At 37.1% G+C, this 20298-nt stretch overlaps 1 protein-coding gene across 6 annotated transcripts in view; it reads left to right on the top strand.

Moving 5' to 3' along the window:
* Window positions 1–1164: 1164 nt before the first annotated feature.
* Window positions 1165–20298, top strand: part of LOC108026139 (poly(U)-binding-splicing factor PUF60-B) — a 99792-nt gene continuing 80658 nt past the window's right edge. For 4 of the 6 annotated variants that reach the window (XM_017096868.3, XM_044095561.2, XM_017096867.3 and 1 more), the window contains exons 1-2: window positions 1165–1378; window positions 4253–4755. In XM_017096868.3, the coding sequence (XP_016952357.1) occupies window positions 4649–4755 (107 nt within the window). In that variant the 5' untranslated portion in view covers window positions 1165–1378; window positions 4253–4648. Of the gene's footprint in view, window positions 1379–3247; window positions 3403–4252; window positions 4756–20298 lie in introns of those variants that run through there. The other 2 variants (XM_017096865.3, XM_050888886.1) reach the window with 2 other exon arrangements.

Genomic DNA, 20298 nt, shown 5'->3' with positions numbered 1-20298 from the left:
GAATGGTCTCTTATTTTAATTATACTCCCTTGCACTTTTTGGCAAATATTAAACGAGCTTAAAATTTATTACAGAAATTGTTAAGTTAAATAAATTAGGACAAGTTTTTAAAAAAATTAAAATCCTTTCCATATATAATAAACATATTTTTTTATTTATTTATTTGTATTCTTAAATAAAATACCTTGATTTTTTTTATTTATTTATATTTGCCTATATTTGGCTAATTACATTTTTTTAGATACTATCTTTTACGTAGCCCAAATAATACCAAAAAAATACAAAGAGATGCTCATTTTTATCCCCACCATAAAAAGCAACAACAAAACCATCAGCAACTATGCCAGCAACAACAACACGAAGCCGCAGCATTCTAGACCGGAAGTAAGAGAACGCTTGAGTGCGAAGGGGACAACAATATGAACGCCAAATGTTGTCGCTGTCTCCCCAAATGGCGTTTTTTGAGCGACTTCGCCGCAAAACAACAACGCTCCCCGGCTCTCTCTCATTTTGGGAGAGCGAGCAAGCATTTGGGTTTGTTTTTGTTGTTTGGGTGGGGAGGATGGTGGGGCGGGGAAAGCGTTTATGTTGTGGGTGGTTGTTGGCATGTGAGAGTAAGAGAGAACAGGAGATCCGGCTCTCTTTGAGCGTACCCTGTTTTTATGGTTTTTCGGGGTATATTGTAGGTGTGACGGTTTATTGATAAGTCAATAGATAAAGTATCTTTGCAAAAAATATATGAACATTTTCCATATTTAAAACTTTTTAAAAATATTAAAAATGTATTTCAAATAATTTTATTGAACAAATTAGATACCAACTAATGTCTTATAATCAGTCAGCTCTTCACCTATCCTGCAGGCTAAAAAAAATTATTTCAGAAGTTTTATTGCACAACAGAAAAAAGTTAAAGTGTCCGACAAATCTAGTAGTTTGTATCTGTAAAATGTTGAATATAAAGAACGGGTATCTTGAAGCCGGAAAACTCGACCACTTGTTTTATTTTATTATGCTTGCCGCAAACCAGCCAGAGAGCAAAAGAGAGCGATAAAACAGTGAGAGGCGGCAGAGAGAACTTTTCGCGGGGGCCATTTCGTATTTGTATCTGTATCTTGCGGTTCGGTTCAGCCGTATCTTTCGGATTCAGTTTGCTTGCGACCGTTACAACAGCCAGTTGATTCAAAGCGGAGCGATTCGTGGATTCGTTGTCATCGTGTCGTCGTCGTTTTTGTCGTTGATTTCCGTTTGTGCATGCAGATAAAGCCAGGTCTTGACTAGAATCTCGACTAGGCCCAAAATCGAAACCGAAAAACCGAACTCGGCTAATGGAAGATAAACAAACAAACAGAGCCCGAATTTTGTTTGCCGCGCATTGAAAGTAATTCCCATTTGTAACCCCCAGCTAAATGATTAGAAAATCTGTTTCTGGCATATATTGTTGCATGACTAAATTAAATTACGTGTTAAATTGTTAAGCTAAATGAACAAACCGCATCCATAAAACGGATGCGAGTGCATGCAAATTAATTAAAAATACGATCCGAAATCTCCCGACACATGCATGCAAAACCCATCAAGCTGTATTCAAATCAATGACTTGAGCGAGCGAATAAAATATGTATTTCATGGCTATTAAGATTATAAACAAAATTTATCATTAAATATAATATCAACTTTCATGGTTTATTAACTAATGATATGTTTAACTAATGAACCTAAAAACAAAAAGCGAATTTGATTTGCGATGACTGCGAAACTAATAATCAAGCTAAAGATATAAATTAAATGTGCAATCAAATATATAAAACAATGAACTTTTGGGTCGATAAGAAGCCCAGCAATATGTCAAAATACAAGATGTGTAATTAAATAAGTGAACTGCTAATAAGTTGATACAACATCCAATTAAACTGGAACAAAAATTCAACTCAAGTGCGATCTTGGGAAACCATACAATATTACAAAAACCGCATGGCAGAACCACTTTCGATATCCAAAGCTGAAAAAAGGCTGTGGTTAATGTTTATTGTGATTTTTGTCGGTGACTGGCTGGCTTTTATCAATTACAATTTTGTGTTTCGGTTTTGTATGTTCCCCAACGGGTTGTTTACGATAAGAAATGGGAGGCGACGAAGCACTTGAAGAAATTCAAAACTTGTTCTAGGAACTGTTGACGTGGGTAATTTTATAGTATCAGGCAGACGTCAGTTGAAGTTCCCTTCGAATCGTTATGTGAATGAAAACGGCCAGGGAATGGGCGATAATCTGCATAAAAGAAAGCGCCTATCCTAAAACCATACTTTTTTATTTGAAATAATTCCATAACTCAAAGCTAGAGTTAAAAGAACTCAGGTCAAATTCAAATGTGACAATTAAATTAATTAAGATTACTCGACACTTGCAACCGAAATAAATTTGATTTGTAAATTTCTCATAAATCAAGACGAAATAGCTGGCAATCCTTCCCTTCAACTGAGTTAAACAATTACTCTTTGTTTCTCGGCTTTAAGCAATCAAAATCAACAAAATGCGTCAGCTGCGAGCTGAGCTTTAAAAGAAATACGAGCTGAGCAAACAGAATAAGATAAACACAGAACGTCGAGTACAGTCATTGCTCCAATTTTGTAACCTACGAATATGCTTCGAGATTTTTAATGAAAATATTTTGGAATCTTATGAATTATATAAAATTTGCGTCGACTTCAAAGTTTACAAATTTATGATAATGATAAAAGATATATTATTTAAAACTGCATCTAAGCTGGGGTTCTTACTTTATTTGCTCGCAAATAAGTCACAAAGTCAATACACTTAATTTCTTGTAAATAGTGTTTTTTGTTCTCTTTTGTTTAAAATAATTTATAAATAGAAAGCTGGCGACTCAGTCTGCTGGCTATATGCGACTATATGGCTATATAGGCCTATTGTCTGGGGAAACTGCATGGAACTGCACATCGGAAATGATTATGGGTTGGGGAAAAGGGGCAGCGTGATAAAAGTGATACAAAAGGGGTGGCAGAAGGGGGGGGGGGGGCAGAGAGTGGTACGTCATTAACTGACTCAGCCGCATGTTGCATCCAATCCAAGCTTTTTTTATTCCATCTTATTTTTTCAAGTCCTGCAGAGCGAGCGAGCGCTAGTAAGCCTCACGGAGAGAGGGAGAGAGAGAGACACGGCTCCAGAGAGCGAGAGCTTCAGCGCAGTTTGCGGCGAAATCCACTGAGCTCGCCTTCAACTTTTCGCAGCCGCTCCTTCACCGTTAGTTGAAAAAAATTCCTTGTTCGCATCGGACGGATTGTCGAATTTCGTAGATACTTTGCGAGCGTTCCCGTGTAATTTTCGTCACGCGTCGTTTACTTGCAAAAGTGTGAGTGTGTATTACGTACTGGTGTGAGTGTGTGTGTAAGTGACTCAACCTGAAGACATTTTCGTCGTTTTTTTGGGGGACGCTTCTTTAGTGTATCTTTTATTTCTTTTTCACATTTTCGCATATTCTTATGCGGCGAATTCAATGACGTCGCAGAAATTTGTTGTTGTGTCGTGAATTTATGTTTATGTATGCGTGTGCATGTGTTTTTGTTCAAGCAAATCGATTTAATTTATGAAAAATTAATACAAAAACCGGCACCGAACTATAAAAAAAACTATGCAAACGGGCCGAGACTCAAGTGTTTTTAATTAAAAGCCGTGTGTGAAATTTTATCAAGCCGCAACGGCAAGAACAACAATATTTTATCACCATTTTGAGAGCGGCACGCACGTGTGTGAGTGTATCTATGTGAGCTGGCCTGTGTGTATGTGTTGAAAAAGCCGGCAATGGCAAAAGAGAATTCAGAATTCAGCATTGAAAAGGCAAGAAGCAAAAGGCAAAAGCGAATGCCAAATAACGAAAGTAAAAGCATGAAGACAAAAACAAAGAAATTCGGGAAAAAAGAAAGAAGAGCGGGGAAAGCGCTGAAAATAATGCTGTAATAAAAACAAAGTCATGGGAAATGGAAAATCGTTTGTTTTTTTTAAAGCTTAATTTTTATAACAGTGACTACGAAAACCTCAAAAAAAAATTAACTTTGATGAATTATATATAAATAATTCCAAAGACAGGATGACTATACGTTCCAAAGTATATTTATCAAAAATAACTTAAAAAGTGTTTCATAAATTAAACTAAAACAGTATCTTGACCTTAATATTAAATATTTAAGATACCCTCAAAGTTTTACCCAATTCTAATAAACTTATATTTTTCTTCTAGAAAATCTAAAACGTTGCCAGCAAATCTTGGTGTTATAAAAATGAGTATTACATAAAAAACAAAGATATATCAGTGCGGTTATTAAATACAAAATCGTTATCAAACCAGTTGAAGAAAGTCAACTAGAAAGTGCAAGAAAATTTGTAACAAAACCGAGCGAAAACAAAAGTATCTGGGTGCAAGCGCATTAAAGTGATTTTCTCAGCGTGTGCTTCTTGGGATAAGCGAAAAGCCAGCAAAATTTACTGCTTTGGAAACTCCGCTTTCAACATAAACACCATCGCCGATACCGTTCCCGAAACGGGCAGCACCGTCGACATCAACCCCCTCAGCGGCAGCACCCACCTACAGATTCAGCACCACCAGGCTCAGCACCACCCCCAAAACAGTGCGAGAATGCTGTTCGAGAATCCGGCGGTTGCGGCCAAGTTGCCCTTTCCGTACAACGTGCCCCCGCCTCTGCAGGCAGCGGCGGCAGCAGCGGCGGCTGTCCCAAATCTAAGGTGAGTTTTCCACTTTCCTCAAGCACTTTGGGAAAAATAATCCAAATTTAAAAGATATAAAAAGTTTGGAAAAAAGAGTTTACAAAAATAAGAAAAATATTACTGGACAGTTTTTGGTACTTAAAAAGCTTTAGGCAGACGCTTTAAAAATAGTCTTATTAAAAATAAATAATAAATATTTCTGGGAATTTATTGCTTTCTTAAGAAGATATATTATATTTTTCTGTGGGTTGTTTCAGATTATAAATATTTATTATCAATATAAATCCAAACTATCTTATAGAAACTCTTTTACTTAAGGAACCTTTTATTTATCAAAAGTTCTTAAGTCAATAATATTTTTTCTAAGTGCACCTACAACCCACCACCCCCTTAAAAAAGTAAGAACTCTTCGCGTTTCAAGGCCATTAAAGGCGTTAATGCGCTTTTGAGGTTTTTACTCTCTTTATTTTTTTTCTCACAGCTTTCGCCCAACTTTAGCCTCAGTGGCATATTTATGAAAATTGTTTTGCTCTTTGCTTGTTTTTAAATTTTTCATCAGGCACTCAGCCGCAGTTTTGAGTCGCGGGCATTTTCCAACCTATAATTTTACTAAGTTGCTGTCCGTAAATTGCATTCATTTATTATATGAGATTGAAGGCGATGTTTTCGTTGCGAGTTGTCTTATTAATATTCATCTTGAGTGGCGCTGGTCAAGATACCGTGGGAACAAGGTGTTTTATAGGCACATCAAAGGAGTTTTCTGAAGCTGCATTGTGATTATGATAAAAGAAAATAAGTTCTGTAAATGTAAAATAATTTTTGCAGCTTAAGATATTTTTGTTTTCATAAAAATCATTACACAATGCTTATCCGTTTTATTACTTCCCTTTTATCAAAGTCCTCCATAAAATTATAATTAATGAATTGTCCTCCAGCCCAGAGTGTTTATAATATTTTTCCATTATGAGTCATTGTCAAGTTTTGTAAATTTGTATTTTTTCGTAATTTTCCTGAGCCCGGTAATAAATGATTGTAGGCTTCGGCGGGATTATTAATGCCCTGTTTTTGCCCTAAGTGACGTTTTTAATGAACCATTTCGTGACACAAAAGTGAGAGTAAACCGTATTAAGGGGACCTTTGTGCCAGAAGCGAAATATTCAGACCAGCAACAAAAAACGACAATCAAGTTCGTCAACGTCATGGGGAGTTGCTTTACTTTTAATATTAAAAAACGATCGTCTGGCGCCAGGCAATTAAGAGTTTAAAGTTTTTGTTATTCGCATTCCCAGAGCTTGCTTTACCAATTAGCATTTTATTTAAAACCATAATTTTTGCTCTTGGCATGTGCCAAACATTGCTCTTCTTGAAAGACATGTGGGGCTTATAAATAACCTATAACAATTGATTTCGGGTATACAAAAGAAAAGTAACACGTTGTCTAGATTTTCTTATAAAATTATTTCTGGGGATGCTCTTAAATTTTCAAACGTTAAGTGGTTCTATTACATAAGACAAGTAGAGGAAATTATTAAAGATCTAGTACATTGTTCAAGATTCAATTACTTGCCAGAACAACTAGCTATTTTTGTCCGCCAAACCTGCCAAAATAGATTATGAAATTTAAAATTATCACCATGACACTTGACAAAGGAGCAAAAGTAGAGCCAAAAATTGAAGGGAAAAACAGAAAAGCCACCAAAATCGCTCATCGATGGCCGGAGCATAGACAAAGCGTTGATTGGATTTAAAGTGACAGTAATAAATGACAGCAAAGGCAAGATTCGTTTATAAATACTTGTACAAAAAGAATATGCTGCTGGGAAAAAGTCGAGGAGAAGAACTTGGCTGGCTGACTGACTGAACTTGCACCAGATGAAATCTGAGGGAGACGAGAAGCCAAAGAACGTGCTAAATAAACAGACATCGTCGCCACATTTTCGGTTTGACACACTGACAGGAAAAACAAATGGCAGCGGACCCGGGAAAACTAGAACCCGATCTCCTCCTCCACTCATCTTAGACCACGTTTTACTTTTTCTTTGAGGAGGCAAATAGTTTTCCCCGCACTCGGGGGCCCACTGTAATATGAGGCATTGAAAAATATACACAAATTCTTGGCTCTCGTCTTCTCGTTCTTGTGGTTTAATTGTGCGTTGGTTTAACTGCATTTAGTGCAAGCGCAATTAGCCAAATTGTTAACTTAATTATTTTGGGCCTCTTACGCATAGTTTGCCACGCAAATGGCTGTGAATTATAGACAGCTAAGGGCCTGACAGTGGGATGCATAACTAGAAAATCACTGTAATGTCTTTTTAAAAATATAAAAAAATAAATTAGTATTAAATGTCAATTTAATACTTCCAGAACACTTTGTCCGTTGACATTGAAGTTAAGCCACGCTCAAGTTCCGCCTTAATTAGTTAAACCCCCAAGTCGATCATTTTATTTGCTTTTCATGCAACAGACAGTCTGGTAAATAAGAATCAGACAGCAATTATATTTATTTTATTTGCTGCACTGCTTGCATATTAATCGAGGCGAACCCCTCCGAGTCCCCCTTGTAACTTGTATCTTTATCTCGCAATAAGCTGGCATACGTGGTCGGCGGGTGACTCGGTCGACCTTCCTTCTTCCCACTCGTTAGAACCGAGTTAAGTGCTCAGCTGAGGTATCACACTTTAATGCCGCACTTTTATTTTTCGGTGTGCAAAGGTATAATCCAAATGAATTTGAAATTAAAAATCCCAATCTTTCGCGGCAGGCATGTGAGCATTATTTCCCATATCCCCAACCTTTCACGCTTTCTTCCCTCAATTTCGCAGCACTATTAAGATGTTGCCTAAAAGACACTTTTCCTCACATTTTGTTTGGTTTACCCTTTTTTTTTGCCTGCGCATTTGAAATATATTTTTCTTTTCTGGTTTCGTTTTATTTTGTACACTCGCACTTTTGCCAAGTTTTTACACTGCCGCCGAGTGATTATTCATAAGACTTCGCCGAGAGATTTGTGTCGGGGCGTTTGACTGACAGCTACAACGGCTGTTCTTATTAAGGTAGCACTACCGAAACAGCTCCACCATTGACGATAGTGGCACACCACCCACATGAGAGATTTATTCAACTGCGTATCCGAACCCCACTCTCCGGGTACTTACTTAAGCTGATTAAATCTGGCGGGTTTCTTGGGCTGGGAATTTTCCAATCCCAGTTCTCTTTTCGGTTTCTCTGGATATTATTTGTCTTTTTAATGGCCTTGGGAAATGTTGAGCATGACCTTTAAATTGTTTTTCATATCATTTGTAACTTTTAAGCCAAATAAACTTACTTTTGAAACTGAGATGTGAGTTTTATTCCGAAAGAATATTTTTGTATTTTATTTAGTTATTCTTAAATAAAAAAAATTATTTATAATTCTTTTTTAATCATTACAAATTTGTATTTATTAGCTTTATTTGCCAAGCCATGTTTTGTGCTAATTTCTAACTTTTCGTGAGTATCTGCCGGGTTTCTCCGAACGTATCCAACAAACTCATTATCCGACCATCGTAATTTATCTACCCACACGCACTGCGTTGGCAGTTATAACTGTAAGTCTCGATTCAATTGTTCTCACATGTTCGCCTTTTGAATGGCCGCAACAAATTGACCAGCCAGAAAACGGACAAATGGACAACTCATCTCTCATTTAGATTGAGCATGACAAGCCGAAATGAAAATAAGAAAACATAGACAGCGAAAAATGTGCGGGTAAAAGTTGGGTAAAAAGCAGCTTAAAGTTCCTTGACTTCTACGCCACATATATTCGATTTAGAATTATATGCAGAGAAAAAAATGAAAACATTATTTCATAAAATCTTTATATATAGATTAATTTTGAAAAAATGTATTCAATATTTTAAATCATTATTAATTGTCAGTTTAAAAATTAATCTCAAAATTTAAAAATATCTTTTGTAACTACTTCTTGATATTGATGGTTTGGATTTACTCCAAGAGATGCCAAAAAAGTTGCCTCCATTTTGATATTAAATATTTGACTGAGAAGCTAAACTCATTATTGAAGTGTTGTAAAAATGTAAAATAAAGTTGGAATTCACTGAATATCATTATATGCAACTTGAAATATGCAGATGCATTTGCCAGCATCTGGGATTCCACATAAAATTGTGGATGAATAGTGCTGAGTGAATGAATGCACATATGATTTTTTTTAGTCCGTTTTTTTTTTTGCAGTAGATAAAATTGTAAAAGTTGCCAAGTCTGCTTTTACTGTCAAGCTGCCGGCATGCAATTTTCCCCTATGCAGTCGGCAACTTTTGAGCATTTTTAAACCCCTCCGACATCCGAGTTTTCCACGATGTAGGCGTATTTCAATTATTTGCACGAATTGCAAAACCGAAGGATGGGAAAACGCAGCTCGGATTCAAACTGCGTGTGTTTTTGCACTTTAATTGAAACGCCATCATCGCACTGCTCCAAAGTTGAAAGCTCTCGAACCGAATAGCGCGCAAATATTTTGCCCAAGATTACAGATTCAGATATACACATAGATAGTGTGTGTTTTGGGTAGCTTTTCCATTAGAATTTTAAGCCGCATAACGATATACTGTTTGTTTGCGTTATCAACATTTTAATATCTAATGAGTTGCATGTGATTTAATGGCTGAATTTCATGTACGCAGCATAGTGAACTCATGTTAGAAAGGACGTCTTACCTTACTTTTTGTACTCCGCGCAATATTTTCAAACTGCAAGTTGAATGAAGTCGCTGGGGAAAATGTATTTGTTTACTCATGCACAAAGAAGTTGATTTGATTTTTACTCAACCTTCGTATCGAATGATATTATTAGTTGGCTGACATTCTGGCAAACTGATTTATTTGTTTTTGTTTACTTATTTTGCATTTCCCCCAGCAATTGCACATACATTTCTCCACTAATGCACCACAAGTCCACACTCAATTTCTTTTATACAAGTACAAATGCTCCTCCACGAGGTTTATATGTAGATTCGTTTTATGTGCAGGAAGCAGCCAGCTTATGTACAAATGTGCACAAATATGTACTTGGATATAGAACGTATATGCGGAGAAAAACTCTTTCGTTTCGTTTGTTATTTGCCATGCGAATGGGGGAAAATTGCATTTTCTCAAGTGCAGGGCCGCATTAAATTATGCACAAACGAAGGGCGCCTCTCCCTTTGAAATGAAACATTTCACAAAATTCCAAGCATGACATTCTCAAGATTTTTTAGCACCGAGCGAAGAAGACGGCACCGAGTGAAAACGAAATGAATTTAAATATGACATTATGCAAAAGAATTCCAGATTTTATAAAGAGAAAAATATTGATTTATTTTAAAAGATGGAAAATCTTACAGATCACGTGGCTATTTGTAATCCCTGAGATCAAATAGCATGACTCACCTTAACTCACCTCAGATTAATTAATAATGAAAAAACTAGAACATATTGCAATTACACCCAAAGACTTGTCCCACATTTTCTTAATCAATTACAATCAATTTCCTTTTCCAATCGCCCTCTCAAAGATATAATTCTGCTTCCAACTGGGTCAATCTCAGAACATTTTTAGGACCGCGTGTCGCTGTCAATTTTGTTAAATGTTTTTGAGGCATTTTGTAAAACCGAATTTAGCGACAAGATATTTACAATTTTTGCTTTTATTTGTGACGTGCCAGAACCAATTGAACAAGAATTTTTATGTATGAAATGTTGGCATTTATGTTGTCTCTGGTCGTGTGTAATATTAGTTTTGGCAAAAAGAAAGTGAGACTTTTCCCATCTTACAATCAAACTTTTCCATTAACGTGTCAATTAGAATGTTACAGAGTGGAACGAATGGCGGGGCAAATTAAATTGGGCCCATAAAAAAATATTAAGCCCACGCCAAACTAAATAAAGCCATCATACCTTCCGCTACACCCCGATTTTCTATCAATCTTCTGGCCCCATGTATATATAGATATCTACGTCCCCCCGCATAACTCTCAAGAAACGAGTAATGAGCGTCTCATTAGGAGTATTTTTTTTTGCTGCTCGCAGTCTTTTGTGTTTTGGCCGACTTGGTAGCCTGTTGGCTGGTAAATAAGTTTGGCCCATTGCGCATTTAGTTCATTAACCTCCCCAACTACAATTGTTGTAAATTTTTCGCTCGGGGAGTTCATTGTTGGGCAGCAAGAAAGCTGACTGGCTGGCCTGGCCTGGCTTGGCCGCAAGTTGGCCTAACAAAATGGTTATAAAAAGTACAAAATTGTTTGCTACCCATGGCCTGATATGCCAATTAAAGTGCGACCAAGCTCCCAAGTCTCTCGAGTCGACTCAACTCGAGTCTCTTGTGGGGGCGTGTGCTTTCCCTCGCCTTTGTTGGCCTGGTTGGAGGTTACAGCGAACAATTACTTAAAATTAGCTGCCAGTAGCCGGGCAACGGCTATAAAAATCTTTCTGATAAAACTCAAGTTTGGATGAAGTTTTTTCCCGGGGTGGTAACAAGTTTATCGCATTGAATAGAGAATGTTTTTTCGCTCCAAGGAGCCTTGATAAGGCCATCTATCTTATAATAAAATATGCTATTCTATGGATGACCGCTAGGAAAATACCAGCTAAGGTCCCTATTTCATTCCAAAAAATGCGATAACGCCTATTAATTTAATTAATTATAAATGGTGAGATAAGTTCAAGGCGCTTCTTACATAAAATCATACTTTTTAGAATTTAAATTGTTTGTTCGTTTTATATATAGATTTATGCATGACATTCGCCAGCAATTTGCATCTGAAAGATACACGTCCCACAGTGAAGAACTATTCCCCAGTGAAACCCATGGCTTCTGTACTTCCTGCTACATTGAAATGGTAACTGTGACAAAACAATTCCAAATAATTAATGTCAAGAGCAATCGCGCACACCAAACACGAACCGTATAGATATGCACGAGTATATCTGAGTTTGATGTATGTGCTTTGACAGTATCTGATTATTGGCATGCGTATCTATCGGTTACATTAGTGCGCACAAATATATTTCAAGTTTATACGTACTGCAAGAGATATATACTATATCGTATATATATATAAATTTATCATAAGCGGGTTCGACGGCTGCTGCTGCTGCTGCTGCTTTCTGGCTGGCTGGAGGAATTTATATTATCTATAGGTTATAAATTGAAGACAATGAAATCAATTGATTGGCATTTCTGAGACGTCTGTGGGGGCGATTGGATGGGGGGCATTATTATGGCATCTGGGTGTGCTTCGCTAGGCATTTGCTGCAATACTTTGACCCCGTTTGTGCGCGGGCTCGAATACATTGGGATTCGATTCGATTCCATTCGATTCCATTCGATTCTAGACTCGCAGGAGAAAACCTATAATTACGCTTTAAATGGCTCAATTTTCAAGACCGGTTCTTGAGGTTTTATCTTTACACATATGCCACCGCCGCTGCGGTTGTCACGGAGAATGGGAACGACTATGGGTAGAAATCTATTCTACTTATTTTTCCCCCTTATCGAACCCTGAACATTATTTACGATGCATATTTAAATTTCAAATTTGATTTTTTTTTCACTTTTGCAACATAATTTTCCATTTCTATTTAGCTTATTGGTGCCAATGCGATTTGTCACCTACACCTTCTGATATATACATTATATATACATTTTGGCTTTCGTTTTGTTTGGATCTCTGTTTTGGCTTTCGCGTTGATCGTACTAAAAGCTGTGCAAAATGGTTCTGCAATAGCCACAAATTTTATGGCAATTTATTTTGTCATAAACGTATATAGTTTTTGTAAATAACCTTTTTTCTGTACACATCGAAGGCTGCTGCGCCCTGAAATATTTCTTCTTTTTTTTCGCTCTTTGATGCTAGCCGCCTGTGTGCAATTATTTTGATGATGATAAATTTCATTTCAGTTTGTTCGCTTTCGATTTGGGAATTGACATCGACGGGGGAAGAAAAATGTTTGCCGAAAATGGATCAAGATGGAAAAGGTTTTGATTTGTTGGTGGCAGATTAAAGTTGAAATATTTTGGTGGGGAAATAACAAAATGCGAGAGGGCCAAGCCTTAGAATTCAGAAAGTATAAATTATAGATTTATGCGACTTGCATTTCTTATAAATCGAACTGTAGTTTATTTTGTTTATCAAGTTTATAAGCAACTCTAGTCATGACAGAAAATAATCAAACAAAATAAAAGATTCTGTACTGCGGCAATGCAAAGCGTTTTGCAGATAGAATTTAGCAAGCCAAAAGTTGGCTTTTCTCGTTATTTTTTAGGCCACACAAAAGAGCTTGGCTTGTTGGCATGTCAAATGCAATGAACTCAAGCCAAACCGCCGAAGAATTGAGCCGTATTTTTCCTCCATTTCATAGATAATTTGTAATCAAATATCACGAACCCGAAAGGAGGAGAGTGTCCATTCTCATGCCATTAGAACTAGCAAAGACGAACTCAATTTCGCTTGGGCAAACAGATATGCAGACCAGAACGGAAAGTCAGCCACTTGCCATTGTGCAGCATTTTTGCACAATTTGAGTATCTAAACAGCCGTAAAATTGTGAAACATGCAATGCCCAAAAGCCCACAGAAACGCCAGATCCTGTAAGCCAATATGGGAAATGTATCTGCCAGATAGATCAACTTTTGCCCGCCCGCTTGTCGTGTCGATTTGCATGACAGCTGGAAAATATTCCGTTCGCTTTCCACCTTTTTGCGGTTCATAATGACTGTCTTTGTGGGAGAATTCCCAGATAATTATGTCTGGAAAATACTGGGAAAAGTACCAAGAAATGGTTTAATCAAGGCGTTCTAGAGAGAGAGCGATTAATGCGATTTGCATACCAAATAAAATATACATTTCCTTCTGTGCAGAAAAGTTTTTATGCAAAGTTGAACCTTTCGCGTTGAACTTTTTTAAGGACTTCTTTAGATCTCACATAATATTGTACAAATACTCATCACTCTCGCAAAGCAAATAATATCCGCGTTTAACTTTTTTGGCTTCAGCGCAATTTGTGAGCAAATATTTTTGTAATATTCACTTTAACTTTGACATTCCCGCGAAACTTTCATGCAGCTCATGCTGAGAAAATCACAGCTCAGCCATATTATCTTGTCATAGCCGGTATACATCATATGTTTTTCTTTTTTTTTTGTATTTCTTGTGTATATATTTTTCTGGCGACCGGATGCATAAATAAGTGACAAACCCGGGGCTTCTGCTAGTGGTTTATTCGCGCGTTGTTTTTGCTGAATTTCCGGCAGCAGTTTAAGAAAAAGAAATACGTGCAGAGATGTCTGCTTATCAGTATCTGTTAGATGTGTATCTTATTTGGCCATGTTTTTCTCCAAGGCTTTTATGTAAATTCAATCGAATTGACATTGAAAATGTGTGTGGGAAATTCAGGTGTTTGGTTTGATTTAATACATATATTAACAATTTATTAAAGCTGTGTATTCATTTGTTATTCATAATGAAATGTCAAAATAGTTAAAATACCTTCTTTTTTATTGAACTGAAATCCAATTAACCGATGGAGATTTGTCAAATTAATCCTCACATTTTTAGCTTTATTAAACAGCATTCTCTATAGCCGAACCATTAAGTTGACTGTTCTGCCATAACAAATGATAGAGAGCCAATCGAAAGACACTTTGAACATCCATCAAAATTGGAGAACATTCACCGAATCTTTTGCGGTTTCGTGGGAATTCAATCGAGTCACTTAACCATGGCCTAATCATAATTGAAATCTTCTTTTCGGCCATTATGCAATCGCCGCCACTCAACTGTGTCAGCTTCAGATACAGATACACAGAAGAGCTCAAAAATAGAAGAAATCTGCTTAGCAAATCTCCACCCTGCCCCCGGTCTATTAAGCCGAAATAATGCAGAAAGAGTAGAGCAGTGGAAACCAGTTTTCAGTTTCCCTTCAAAATCAAAGCACACACTTCGTAAAAAAAAATCGAAAACAAAGAACTTGGTCTAAAGAAAAAAATCAGACCCAGACCGAATGCTTTACTTGGCTTTAACGGACTGCTGTATTTTTGTTGTATCTTTTTCTACGCTTCTACGGATTGCGTCTTATTTGTTTCGCCTGAACGCATTTGGATTTATGAGACCTGCAGGCCTCTCACCCAACGAGTGCGAAATACATTTTATAGCACGCTTGCCCCATTGGCAAAACGGAATGAATATTGCCTAAAATCAAACTTGTAAAATGGCGCGAGGAGAACGCAAATCGATGGCCAGCTGACAACTGGCCAAAAGATGTCAATGGGCAATGGCAAATGGCAAATGCTAAATGCAATTAGTTCGGGTCCAATTCAGAGTTGGCAGGCCTTTGAATGTTCTGCAGCAGGTGCTGGAATGCTATGGCCAATATGCTAATATTTATAATCAAAATGTTACTCAGCATATTATTTATCTCGAAAGCAGTTGATGACCTCTCGGCAGTCTGTTCAAATTTGATTGAAACCAATTAAACTGTTTATCGCAAAGCACTTCACTTGCAACATCCAACAATGGTTTCACTTTCACATAATTGCCACATAATTTAGCCTCGTGTTGAGACTGCCGGCAAATAACTTGTTTTTGTTGTCCGAAGCCCAGGCTTTTCATGTGAAAGTGAAAAGCGAGCTGTAATCGACTTGAATGCACTACTTGGTCAGTACGGGCTTGTGGTATTTATAATTGGCGGATAGATTATGCCTTTAAGTAGTTATTGAAGTTCAAAACTTAAGGGGAAGAGGAAATTTTATTGAAGGAATTTGAAAAAAAAGTAAATGTGAAAATGAAAAGAAAGAAATCTTAAACAATCCATTGATTTTGTCTGCCAAGAACTAAAACCTAATAAAAAAATTCTTAAATTTATAAATTTAGTAGAGGATCTGCAATGAAAATGCTTTGACATAGAAACCTGTAACCAAAAACCCAAAATCTAAAATGATTCTTAAACATAGATACCGAACCCCGCGAATCCAATGAACCAACTCTGCAAATTCATTGTGTACTTCTTGAATGCGACACCAGAAAACCTTCCTGGCAATCGTAGATTCCACTCAAGTTTTATTTATTTGCGTAATTTCCGACCAGCTAGCTTCTTTCTGCGGAAGAGATTAATGTTACCCAGTGGTAATCAAAATTTGATGCCTCGCCGGCGATAGAGGCGTTTATTTTGGGACCTGAGACCGAGACTCTGAGATCCCCGTCTGCATCTGTAAACAATTCTGGGCTCCGGCAGTCAACGACCTTCGGCTGGCCGGTTGGTCAGTTTGGAAAGCAATGACAATCGTCCGGTGGATGTGGCTTTATTTATCTGGAGCCTGGGAAGAGAGCCCCCCGATGGGGCAAAGGCCCATTACCATTTCATTAACATAGACATAAAACTTCCCCATTTCCACCCACCGGTTTTCCCCGCCTCCCCCATTGCGTGTGTATTGAAATGAAAACACGTGTTGCGGCCATATACAAAGAAATTGGTAAATGGCAAGCGAAAAAACAAAACAAAGCAGTTGGGTCTGCAAAAAAAAAAAAACAAAAAATTGCCAAAAAACTCGGCCTAGCGTGAAAAACACACGAGCACTCGAAACACACGTACACAAAGTGGCTCCAAAAGTGGGCAATGCCGCCTGTTTGCCTTTATATTTTCGGCGTGGCTCCTTTTGCCAAGTCGAATCCCATTTTCCGTTGGCTTTTAATACGTTTTTCGTTGTTTTGAAAGTGGGTTCTCAAATGGGAGCGAGAGAAAAGTGAGTTTTCACGAAATATTCGCTTTTGAAGTTGCCTTTTTATGAGCAAATTAAATGATCTTGAAAATTTAAACTCCAGCTGAAAATGGAAAATTTCCAAGTAAGTTTAATTTTCTTCCATGTTGACGAGTGACTAAGGTAAAAAGAAAAATAAGCATACTTTTGAATATAAAATATAAAGATTTTGAAACATTTGCATTTGTTCTTAAAATGTTGTTAACCGAAAAGTTTCTGTATTAATTATACTAACAATATATTGATATTTTAAAAGCCATGCCATGCCAAAGCAAACTATTTCTTAACGAGATCTCTGTTAATATTATAAGCCTTGAATTCTCATGAAACCAATTAGGGAGGAATATCCAACGCTAGGAAAGTAACAATAATTGCATTGCCCTTAGGGCGTAATAACAATATCATTAAACATGCAGCTGAAAATTAGTGAAGTAAATGATTTGCGTCATATTATAGGAATATACAAATTTATAGTTATGGTGAACTTAATAGTGAATTTTAAATTATATTTAAACACATTAGAATAACCTTTCGAACAAAATTTTAATTTGAATAGAGGACCTTTAGATTTCCTTTAACCCCATCTTCAATACAAGATATATACTCGTATATATCTTTCTTCACAAAGCCCCTTCCTGCATAACACTACTATTCGCTTTCAAACGAAATTAAGTGTCGCCGATGTCGCTTTTTCGAGCTTTGACAACTTCCGACATATCGACAGTTGCATCCCGATTCAACGCCCCTCCTCCACATAACACCATCCAACCCCTTTCGCACTTTTCTCACCCCTCCCTGTGAAAGTGTGAATAAAATGTCATCCGCCGATTGCGTGTGGTAATCTAACAAAAAACAAAACGGCGCGGAAAAACTGGGTAAAATAAAAAGAGCGAAAACCCGCTGCAACTTATAACTGACTGCTGGCCCCAACTAACCCCAAACGAACCTCTTTCCTAGCCCCCTTTTCCGCCAGCTACTGCACAGAAGAAAATTATTTAATATTTTCCTTAAACAAGGTCAAAGGTGTATTTAAAACTATTAAAACAAAGTAATCAAATAACTGGAATTTTTTCCTGTGTACCTTCAGACGGCCAGCTGTGTTGATTTTCATTTTCAGCACGACTGGGCGACGGGGGCGTGGCGCCGCCCCCTTTTCGCATTGATTGCGTTACAATTTCAGGTTTCTGGTTTCAGCTTTTGCTGGCAGTCTACTTCTACTTTTTCCTTCTTTTTTACCTTTTTTTTGTGTTATTTCTGCTGCCGCTGAGACTTTTGCTTTGTTTTTGTTTTACCGGCTGTGCCACAAAACGTGTCCGCCGCTGTTGTTGTTGCCGCTGCTGGCTGTCTGCCACAGCGCTGGAGCTGATCTTTATCTATATCTCCGGTCGCTGGTTCAGGCTTTATATATGGGGTCTACAGTACGGATTGCCTTAGAAAAAAAAGGTTCTTAGGAATCCGAAAATTTATAAATTGTCTTATAATCACAGGTATAACACGATGTTGTAACATGATTCTTATGATATGGTCTTTTCATTTTTTTATAATAATCTTTTAAAAGCATAAAATAAGAAAAGTTGGTTTTTATATTCTATTATATCTATTTTTTAGAACAAAAATATTAACGAGTGCTTAAAATTTTAAATAAGTTGGTATTCTATTATATCTATTTTTTAGAACAAAAATATTAACGAGTGCTTAAAGTATTAAATAAGTGGTTTTTATATTCTATTATATCTATTTTTTAGAACAAAAATATTAACAATATCATTAAATTGTAAAAAATATTTAGTTTTTTTTATATTTTTTTGACAGTAAAATTTGTTTTCTAGATGGAAGGGTGCTGAGTAGTAGTGTGTTAGGTGTCTGTAAAATCACGTAAGGTACTTCCTCCCCAAGAAAGCTCCACTGTACTAGGTTGGCAACTTGAATTGCTGCCCTGACTTGGCTTTTGGGTCTCCGTTGGGCACGACTCAACCGGTTTCAGCTCTCTCACCCAATCCTCAGCTCTCCATTTCGTTTCGTTTTCATTTCGATTTACGAGCGCAAAATTAAAACCAAATGAGTGGAGCAGCGAACTGCCCCGGTTGTTATTGTTTCTTGCCCTGGCATTAAGTCGAAGATCTTGAAATGTGGCCAAACCCCGGGGCCAAAAACTCTTCCTGCGTTTGGAGTGGATAGTGGGGAAAAATCCCAGGGTATCGGATCGAATCGAATCGAATCGGATCTAAGCATTACCACTGACGACCAATTGAGTCTGCATGCCGAGTTATATAAAAGGAGGCTGGCCGTAAATGGCCGGGGCTTATTATTATCATTGTTATGGCCGCCGTTTGCGTTGTCTTTATTTGGTGGCAAAAATAATGTCGCATTAAATAAATTATTTCACATCGTTGGGTTTTTCGGTGTACATACATAAAGTGACTTTCATTTCCTGCAAAAAACAAAAATACGAAAAATTGCACTCCAGCTTTTTCTGTCCCGTGTGTGGGAGTTGGCAGAATTTGTTTATGGCTTAATAAACTTATATGGGATTGGAGTTACTGGTTTTTACTTTCAGTGATTCACTTGGAAATTGAATTTCACGAATCGCTTGCTTTTTAATATAATCGAGTTGAGCCAGATGTGTTTCAAGATCATGTTTCAGAAATAGAGAATGTTTTATAAATCTCTCGATCAAGATATTAGATCTTGTATTTGCTTTTGACAACCTCTTCAATGTTCAACCTTAGTATTTCTTCTTATGAAAAGGTTAAGGATTACTTCTTGGTATCTTTGATAACCTTCATGATTGTTGGTTAAGCCTCTCTTAAATCCACTTACAAACGCATTTGGCACACCCGCACTTATGAGCCAACATAAAAAGTAAACCCACGATAGAAAAACAATGTCAACTTTCGGTGAAAAAACAATTTACCACTAAATTTACTGAAAATCAACCAAAAATCAACATGTTGTTGCTCTTTTCCGGCTTGCAATTTATTATATCGAAAAACCGAAACCCAAATCTGTTGATAATGCCCATGTTGTTTGCTTTTGTGTGTGGTTTTTTTCGCCAATGTTGTTTCGCTTCTAGTTTTGTAAAATATAAACAAATATGTTGGTGCCGAATTTATCTTGTATTTTATTTTAGTTAGTTGGTTTGCCTAGCTTAGTGTTTTGATGCATCATTGCGCATTTTTGGGGAAAGGTCAATGGCAACAAAAATCTTGTTTTGCCTTATGGGTGTGTTCCGTGTGAAATATTTGCCGAGCTTAGATGCTGAAAGATAATTCGTAATTAGGTTTCAATGGTTTAATTAGCAGAAATTATGGCAAAACTAATTAGTTTTGTGTTTCTGTGGGCATCTCTGTGTCACTTTGGCATGGCAAACGAAATCTATCCTTTTAATAATTAATAAAGGAAATGGATTCGAGTGGAAAACTCACAAGTCGTGACGCGACAGAAATGTTGAACCCGAAAAAAATGGGCAGAAAAAGGGCAACTTGACTGCTATTTTTACACACACCTCCGAGTCTCCGGGCCCTCGACTTTTCCCACGCAAACAAAAACACAAAAGAAAAAACCTGCTTTTGACAGGCGACATGAAAATTGATTTCCACCAACGAAAGGCTTTGGCTGCTGTTGCAAAAAAAGGAGTTTTTCAGTTTGGCGAGGGCCTCGGTGGCGTATGAGTAATATCCGAGAATGAAACTAAATTTCTCAGTCTCACAAAATCAATATGCGAGCGGTTCTAAGCTGCAGCTTTTGGGCAGAAGGAAAACGATTACATAC

This window comes from Drosophila biarmipes, chromosome 3R (assembly GCF_025231255.1).
Source record: "Drosophila biarmipes strain raj3 chromosome 3R, RU_DBia_V1.1, whole genome shotgun sequence".
NCBI lineage: Eukaryota > Metazoa > Arthropoda > Insecta > Diptera > Drosophilidae > Drosophila > Drosophila biarmipes.
This window is presented reverse-complemented; position numbering and strand designations above follow the sequence as displayed.